Source organism: Aplysia californica, unplaced genomic scaffold (genome assembly GCF_000002075.1).
Source record: "Aplysia californica isolate F4 #8 unplaced genomic scaffold, AplCal3.0 scaffold00710, whole genome shotgun sequence".
NCBI classification, from domain to species: domain Eukaryota; kingdom Metazoa; phylum Mollusca; class Gastropoda; order Aplysiida; family Aplysiidae; genus Aplysia; species Aplysia californica.
The window spans coordinates 95926-104910 of NW_004797980.1; the positions used below are offsets into that span (position 1 = coordinate 95926).

The 8985-nt window shown below is 36.0% G+C and overlaps 2 protein-coding genes across 2 annotated transcripts in view; one reads left to right on the forward strand and one right to left on the reverse strand.

Annotated features, from left to right (window-relative positions):
• The first annotated feature begins 1898 nt into the window (after positions 1-1898).
• LOC118478594 (sulfotransferase 1C1-like) lies at positions 1899-3575 on the forward strand. The gene is made up of 3 exons (XM_035972493.1): positions 1899-2032; positions 2781-2943; positions 3430-3575. Exons 1-3 carry the CDS (start codon positions 1997-1999, stop codon positions 3543-3545), a joined length of 315 nt encoding a protein of 104 aa, XP_035828386.1. The 5' UTR covers positions 1899-1996; the 3' UTR covers positions 3546-3575.
• A 4915-nt stretch (positions 3576-8490) lies between these two features.
• The window catches only part of LOC101858895, a gene marked incomplete at both ends in the record, with an annotated part of 11248 nt that continues 10753 nt past the window's right edge, over positions 8491-8985 (reverse strand). Inside the window, 1 exon segment of the mRNA XM_005108704.3 lies at positions 8491-8705. Within this exon segment, the coding sequence (XP_005108761.3) occupies positions 8552-8705 (154 nt within the window).

Below are 8985 nucleotides of genomic sequence, written 5' to 3' on the forward strand. Positions count from 1 at the left end.
TGTGTGTGGATGCGTGTGTGTGTGTGTGTGTGTGTGTGTTTGTGAGTGTGTGTTTATGTATGTTTGTGCATGTGTGTATGTGTGTGTGTGTGTGTGTTTGTGAGTGTGTGTTTATGTATGTTTGTGCATGTGTGTATGTGTGTGTGTGTTTATGTTTGTGTGTACTGTATAATAATATGTCCTCTTATAGTTACTTATAAAGGCTTCTAAATCGTCTGTTAACGGTACATTATTCTGTTTGTCAGTGGTACTTTCATATCTTTTTAACTGAATTTTGTTGGTCAGCTCTTCAGATTTATTGGGTATTTTAGAAATAAGAGGACCCAATGTAAGGGGAATAATTCGGTCATCGTTTGACGTATTTAAAACATAACTTTTACGAAAAATAATGCAACCGAGATGACACTGCATCTGTCATTAAGAACAAAATCAACAGCAATATTAAAAGGTATCACATGTTTTACATTCTAATTTCAATCAGTAATAAGTGAAACACAAAACTTTGCAATATAAAAAAAATCAACCATACTGTTCTATTTCAAATAGTCACTGTTTTGTGCATTTACGAGCAAATTTATACAAAATATCATATTGCCAAATATAAACATGTATTTGATAAGTAACGGAATCTCTAGTTGTTGATTATTTTTCTACATACAAGATTCAATAAGCTACTGGTAATATTGAACAAAACCACGGCAGGTTTTTGTGGTCAATGTTTTTGGACGTCCTGTTCAACATTGAGTTTCAACTGTCTGATCGTTTGTGGAATTTTTCCACAGACTTTGTCCGTCAAAAAAAACCACCCCAAAATAAACGAACTGACCCAAAGATAATAACTGAAAGGGCAAGAATTTGATGAAATGTTGTGGCCAATAATTTTAAACTTTCGTCTTGTAAGGCTTTCTCTAAACTGTTCTTGTAACCACACAACGGCCAACATAACAACACCTTTTCCTCCCCAATTTTCTTCCAAACTTTGTCAGCCCTTTGATATATCCATCTGATGTGACTGCCGTGTTTTTACCGTTCTTGATCTGAAACTAGAACGGCTTGTCCATGCACCTGTAGTTCAACGCTTTTGATAAGTGAAATTCTGCCTTTTACTCTGCTTTGGTATTAATGTTATAAATTTGATACCTCTCAAAGACAGTGATGGATATTTTTCAGATTTACAAACTTAATGTCCTAATGGCTGATTTTTTTATTTTTTTTGGTAGTTTAATGTGTTCGAAGTTTTGTTATGACTAGACTAAGTGTACTGATGACACAGTCATTGTTCTTTAAGTGTCTTCTTTTTATACACCATATACTTTTAGTCCAAAATGTTGAATTGGATATTTTATTTCAGCTTCTTAACTAATATTTAGTATAAAGGGAATGAATTCAAAAATTTAGATTCTAAATAAAATTCATGAAAAGACACAGATACGTTGTAGAGTAGTTAATTATTCTTAGAAGATATATTTATGATCTTGTTTTATTTTCTAAATGAAAAAAAAAATGAAGCATCCTACACCTAGCCTGAAAAATTGTCTTCCCAGGCTTAGAACAATTCAACGGCAGGGGACAATATTTTTCTAATGAGTTGGCTCTATTAGGAATGGTCATAAGCCAAAGAGGCACACCTTCTGTAAAACGTAGGCTGTGTTGATAGAGTGGTGGTTTTGGGGAAAGAGGTTGTATGTATGTGTGTCTGTGTGTATATGTGTGTATGTGTGTGTGTCTGTATGTGTGTGTGTGTGTGTGTGTGTGTGTGTGTGTGTGTGTGTGTGTGAGGGGGGGGGGGAGGTACTGGGGGGAGGGGCTAGGGGGGAGAGGTGGACTTGGATGTGTAATATATTACAACAATAATCATTATCATGTTATATTTATCGATGAACTAAAGAGGCCTTGTTATTCCATACTCAAAAGGTTCGTCGATGGTTTGGTAGACAACAACTGTATTTTCGACTATCTACGAGCCTGGGAACAAGCCTTGGCCGACCATCCTGAGATGGATATTTGTTTCTTGTGTTACGAAGATCTCCACGTGAGTCAAAAATCAAACAAATAAAAAACTGTCTAAGATAGCCATCCATTGGATAGGACAAAATTGATTGTGTGACATGTGAACGTCTTGAACAGTGTCAGTAATATATGTGAGGCGTGATGACAAAAGTACATACTACTCGCAATCTACAAATTAAATGGAGATAATGACCAAAAATCGACATAAGGGTCAAATTTGTAGAATTTTTCTTGATCCCATATTCTTTAACTATAAATTTATTTTTATTATTTCATTCTATTAAATTTTAAAAATCTTTACCTTAAAGCATGATAGGCCAATATTTGTTTCCATAAGGCTTATATCCGAGAAGTAACTAATTTTGTCAGCGCACTTTACATATTATATAAAAACAAACAAGAGGCGTGTGGAGGAGAAGGGATGGGTAGATGCCATTTATACAGGTGACCGTCATAGACAGGTGGCCTTTAGAAGAAATTCGCAAGTACTTGAAGTTTGAGAGTGAAATATGAGGAAAAAGTAACAAGTATATCGTCTTTACTTTCGACAGATAAAAATATAACAAACAGAAAAAGACAGAAATGAAGAAAGTTGCGTCCACAAGTGGTAACTTTTTTTTTTTTTAACACAACCTCCTTTATTCCTTCCAGTCAAATAAATCATTAGAATATATTAAATGACCGAATCAATTTAAAGTCAACCACAAATATCCTCTTTCTCTCTCTTTCTTCCTCTCCTTTTCCCCTGTATCTCCCTCTCTCTCCCCCAGGAGAACACGTTAGCAGAAGTGAAGCGACTGTCCAAGTTCCTGGGCAAGGACTATGACGACGAGTTCCTCCAGGCAGTCATCAAAGCCGCCAGTTTTGACAACATGAAGAAAGAGAAGATGAGCACCTTTCAAGACGATGGAGGACACATCATGTACAGAAAAGGTAATCAACACAGTTAAAAGGCCTTGTGACATTTGCACTTGCAATGGCAAACGTCTTTTAAATATAAATACATTCATACTCATCTGAAATGGTAATTTTCACATTTGAACGCACAATGTACAGATTTGCACTGTAATAATAATAATAATAATAATAATAATAATAATAATAATAATAATAATAAATAGCATTTGTATAGCGCATGTCCCCACTCGAAAGCAAGCTCTATGCGCTTTACACTCTATTATTACGCCCAGCAGACCACAGAACACTCAGAAACATTCTCAGTTTCCCCGGAAGCATACTTTCTTCTATGTTCATATTTGAAATTGCATGTCACATTTGGTCCTTCTATGTTATATTTCACCTACCTGTATCAAATTTTAACTTGGTTCGCCCACGTTTGAAGAGACAATACTATACTATAATATTAGGTGTATCAAAGTTTAAATATTTTTATTCAAATATTTTTTCCTGATTCCTCAGGTAAAGTCGGAGACTGGAAAAACAACTTCACCGTGGCTCAGAGCGAATGGTTCGACCACATCACCAGGAGCAGGATGTTGGGTTCCAAACTGTTCAAGTTCAGATATGACCTCTGATCTCGACCTCAGTGATCTCTGTTTTGACCTTCGTTCGTTCATTCGACAGTTGACTATTTGTCTTTGGGCAGCATTAGTTGCCGCGACTGGCTCTTTTGTTATCTTTGTTGTTGTTGTTGTTGTTGTTGTTGTTGTTTCATAATACTTTCTAGAAACAAGAATAATTAGTTTTAGACACACACTCACTAACATATTTCCAAATTAAAAACAAATGATGTAATCATAATCTAATACTGCCCAGTATGGATGCCATGGTCATCAAACCCAACTAAAATGGACATGATATAATTTGTTCGCTGAGAGAATGCCATTCCAGAACTTGTTTCTCCCTACGACGTTCGTTCAAAAAGCCACAGAACCCACAGTTATCTTTGGCTGGAGCAGAGAGGCTTTACTACGTGCGATACTGGCAAAGAAAGAAAAAGTGATAGTGAGAGAGCGAAACTGAGAGAGAGAGAGAGAGAGAGAGAGAGAGAGAGAGAGAGAGAGAGAGAGAGAGAGAGAGAGAGAGAGAGAGAATAGGTACAACACACTCACGGTATAAGAAAAAGTCATCTTTACAACGGAATCTATAAAATAATTACCACTATTTCTTGTGACCCCTCCCCCAAGGGTTGTATAACCCTCATCCCCCACCCAAACACCCCAATCAAACCCCCAACTCCCGAATTGAACCCCCCAATTCCCCACAACTCTAATCGGAGCTAATTGTCTTTCGAAACTGCTTTAAATTTTAGTATAAAGTATTATCATCCACAAGTTATCGTTGCGAGAGATCTAATTATTCTAATACTATATCGTATCATGTTCTGTGCCAGAGTCTTTCAACACAGAGCGTAGAAATAAAACACTTATAATACAAATATCACGAGTAGTTGTAGCGAAGCAGATTTATTAATATATTCCATTATATGAGATTATTAGTAAACAAAGAAAAGTATCATGCGTGTCCGAAGCTTTATTATTTTTCTACCAACTTGATACACATCTAGCACTTTCAAATGCCACCTTGACCTTGACCTTGACCATCAATGCTTTATTAATAGAGGCAATATCCATTCATGTCCAGGTGCTGTTTTAGCCTCTTTTTCCTGTCTGCGGAATAATATTCTTTTTTTTTCTCCAATTTATTGGTTCCGCTTCCATGAACCCCGTATCTATTTCAAATGCCACATTGTAACTTAAATTGTCACATCGTAACATGAAATATCACATTCATTACAATTCAAAAAGTCACGCTGTAACCTAAAATTTAAACATTTTGAGAGTTTAAATGTGAATCTAACATGCGTACATAGACACACATAAGCATAGCCGTTAAGAAGAAATAAACCCACTATTTTGATTTCTTTCAAATGCAGTCTCTTAATCTGTAGTATCGGCTGTGTGTGTGCCCGGAAAAGCTTACAACTTGAAGGTCACTAAAAAAAAAAAAAAAAATTTTAATACTCACAAATAACACAAATGTAGCATCACCTAAAAGGATAGGTGGTTAGGGGCAAAACTGGAGGAAGGCTGGTAGTTAATGTTAAGCAAATGCTAATAAGGCCTTCTCTTGAAAATAATACATGGACATATCTCCAACTGTCAAACAAGCAAGCAATATGTTATAGGCCTATGTTCCTCAAGCGTGTGGAAATATTTTAAAGGTCTGGACCTCTACATTTTAATCTACTTTTAAGTTTGTCTTCCAAAGTAAGATTCAATAAGATGATCTCACGAAAAAAGAGTTTACAAGAAAACAAGAGGTTTTTCAGGAACAATTGTGAAGTTACAATTATTATGATGTTTTAACATTAAACATTAAACAACATCCCCATTTGAAATTGAAAAGTACACGCACATGCTGTCACAATGAAAAGCGTCCTATTGTACATTTTAATTTCAAATGTAGTACTTTAATTTTCACTGTTGCTCGTCAAGTTACAATGAAGCATTTGAAACCATTTGATGTGTATTTAACCAGTGAAAAAACCCACTCATTGTATGTCAACAAATTTGTATTGCTACAATAAGATACTATATGAACAATATATTTGTGTCACGAAGCGAAGGAATCAAGCACTCGTCAATTTTTTAACATAAGGCGTTACTTGTATCATCTTAAAGCTTGTTTATTTGTCTTGCTCTCAGAGAAGGAAATTAACAATCTATCTTCCACAGAAGTCGAGATATTTGCAATGGACGGGAGTGGGGGTAGCCTGGTTTTAGAGGTAAAAATAGAGAGAAAATAGCAACCAAAGTTTGATGAATTCTATAGCCGGAGAGCACTGGAAACTGAACATGTACATTTTGTTCTCCTTTTGTCAATGTTTTTCAGTAAACCCACACGTATATATGTGTTTAAAATGGACATAGAAGATGTTGAGCCCTAGAAAAATATTTCCAAACTGGTCTTTAAAAAAAGCATATTTCTCGGATTTCATTATTTTGATGAGCGCCTGATTTCTCCACGATGCCCCACATACTAACAATGTATTTTGATTCAATCAAGTCATGGTTTTAACATCCACGCAGGTGCATGCGTTTTACCAACATCGATATACATGTGTTCAATTTAATAGATTATTGCCGCGTCACAACACTTGTCATATGTACACTGTCTCCCCCCCCTCTCTCTCTCTCTCTCTCTCTCTCTCTCTCTCTCTCTCTCTCTCTCTCTCTCTCTCTCTCTCTCTCTTTCTCTCTCTCTCTCATTCTCTATCTCTATCTCTAGAGCTATGTACCTATAAAAACAAAGAAAGAAAAATATAAAAGTTGTTGGTTTTTTTACCATCTAGCGTAAGGGTTAGAATAAGCATTATTACGTGTATTGCTCTTTCGAGTATGTATCTATAAAACTCTGAAGGCCTTTTAATCAAATTCTTGCTTGTGATTGAATTATGCATCTGATGTGATATGTAGATTTTATCAGCTTTACTTTTCTTTTCATATTGAATGTTAAAGAGAGTAATATGTCATTTAAACCTTTTATGTATACCTGCATGTTTTTACGGTCCTGTACAGCCATGAAAATGTTACCTTTAGTATAATAAAGTGTTACCCTATCTTATCCCATCCTATCTTATCGTATCGTATCGTATCGTATCTTATCTTATTATATTTTATCTGATCTTATTTTATCTTATCTTATCTCTCTCTATTCTTGAACCTTCCATTTCACACTCAGTAAATCACTCTTACAATTACAACACAACTAGTGTAACCATACATGTGAAGTGGGGTTGTCATGTGAGCATGTTATACCAAATGTAAGAATTTTACTCATACAAAACCTTAAAAGGTCGCTTTTAAGGACAAGCGGGCTAACCCAGATTTCGGAGGTTTCCTAAAATCTTGATCTACACATAAAGTGGGCATTGCCCTACTTAGAGGAGAAGTTTCAATGGTGTGCATATTTGTTTGGTTATAGAGAAAACTCTCCTTGTCTCTTAAAGAAACTGGATAAGGGTCCAAAAACTTTAACTTCGATTTTCTCAAAACAGCATTTTTCGGGATAGCCCTTAAAAGCGACCAAATGTATTGGAAACAATGAGCTTGCTTTGACATGCACGTCTCAGATTGGTTTGGTTTAGTTGCCAGGTAAATACAAGGTAGATTGTTTCGATATACTACTATAAATTTCGGATTCTTTGGAGCTGTTGTCACATGAAAACCAAGGTTTTTAACAACGATCCCTTTAGAGCATTAACTTGTTACTGTTAATGTCCTTGGTAACTCCAACAGATAAAGAGTCCTTGAAAACAGAAAAATGACATATTATGTGCTGTTAATCAATGTTTTTCAGTAAAAGTCACTTGTAAATGTGTTTTATACGGACAGAAATTGAGCTAAAAAAACACAAATTTGATAGAAATTTCCAAACTCGCTAAAAAATGCCTCTTTCTTCAATTTCTATATTTTGACAAGCGCCTGATTTCACAACGCCTCCTCACAAATGTATTAAGTAATTAAGTTTGCGAAATGATGCGCACTGGGCTACTGGAAAGTCTTATTGCTGTTCGGAAAGCCGAAGTGTGATAAATGTTAGTTTAGTTGGTGTTCGACGATATCAGTGAATCCGCCAATTTTAAAATCTTCCAGAATTGCTAAGAGCATACTCGTAGGGTGTTCTATTTATTGCGACGTATTATTGTCTCACCAATTGTAATAACGGTAGAGAATATCATAATTAGAGAACAATAAGTTATGCCCTAAGTGGGCGCATACACAGCTAGAATCCGAACAGTTTTGAAAATAATGTTATTGATAGATAGATAGATAGATAGATAGATAGATAGAAAGAAAGATAGATAGATAGATAGATAGATAGATAGATAGATAGATAGATAGATAGATAGACCAAGATAGGCAGTCACTTGCAGACAGGTAGACAGATGTATGAATAGGGTGAGAGGTGTGAGGAAGATGAAGAGCCCGACACAATTATGCTTATTATAATACAAAAAGAGACAAATAGAACAATTGAAGAAAAGAAACAGATTCTTTTGAGGATGTTGTTGTATTCCCATTTTTTTATTGACACAGTAATATAAAAAAAATCGATTGTCCATTCTCTAACCCTGCATAATAATTCTGAACAGGGCTTATCCTTTATCGCTGTGTCGTTTAACCGACAACTTAGAAAGTATTTGTCGAATTTAGTTAGTATCACAACTAAGAGATTCTCCTTTCTTTCTGAAACACAATGTCTTACCAGGGTAGCTCTTCTGGATACATTAAAAATTTATCTTGCGATTATTTGAAATATGCACATATTCCAATTTAGTCAGTTTGTCAAAATGAAAATATCGGATTCGGATAATTATGTCGACAATTCCAAATAATGGCAGATGGGGTTTTTTTGTCCTTTTGTTTTTGTTTTGTTTCTGGGTTGTTGTTGTTGGGGTTTTTTTGGGGGGATTACTTTGTGTTTTTGGGGAATTTTTTTTTTTTTTTTAAATTTTTTTTTTTGTTGTCATTACCAAGGCTCGGCTATACCGTTTAGTTATCAAGTTATCCAAATTCTACCAGATTCGGGTGATTTCGTTATACGCTGGGTGCCGCCGCTGCGCGATCCGGTGATCCGGCATCCTGGAATCAGTCGTGCTTTCGAAGGTTCCAATCTGCTCCGGACATTGGCGGTCAAGATCCTTTGGTAGCACTGGGAGAGACGCTGGTCTAAAAGGAGGGGGGGGGGAGTTTCATGACGCATTTAGGAAATGGTGGAAACGATTACCAAACACACCATCCAACACAACGTGCCTACATCAAAAACTTCGAAGGCAACAAGGCTAGAGGGCGACCGAGAAAGACCTGGATAGATGGAGTCAGGGAAACATTGTCCACCCACGGCATCCCCTGACCCAAGCTCTCCGGCTGGCGACAGAGAGACGTCTCTTTCTTCCCGCGACACCCAAAAGGGTATAAGGGGCGGATAAAAGTTTTAAAAAATAAGTGG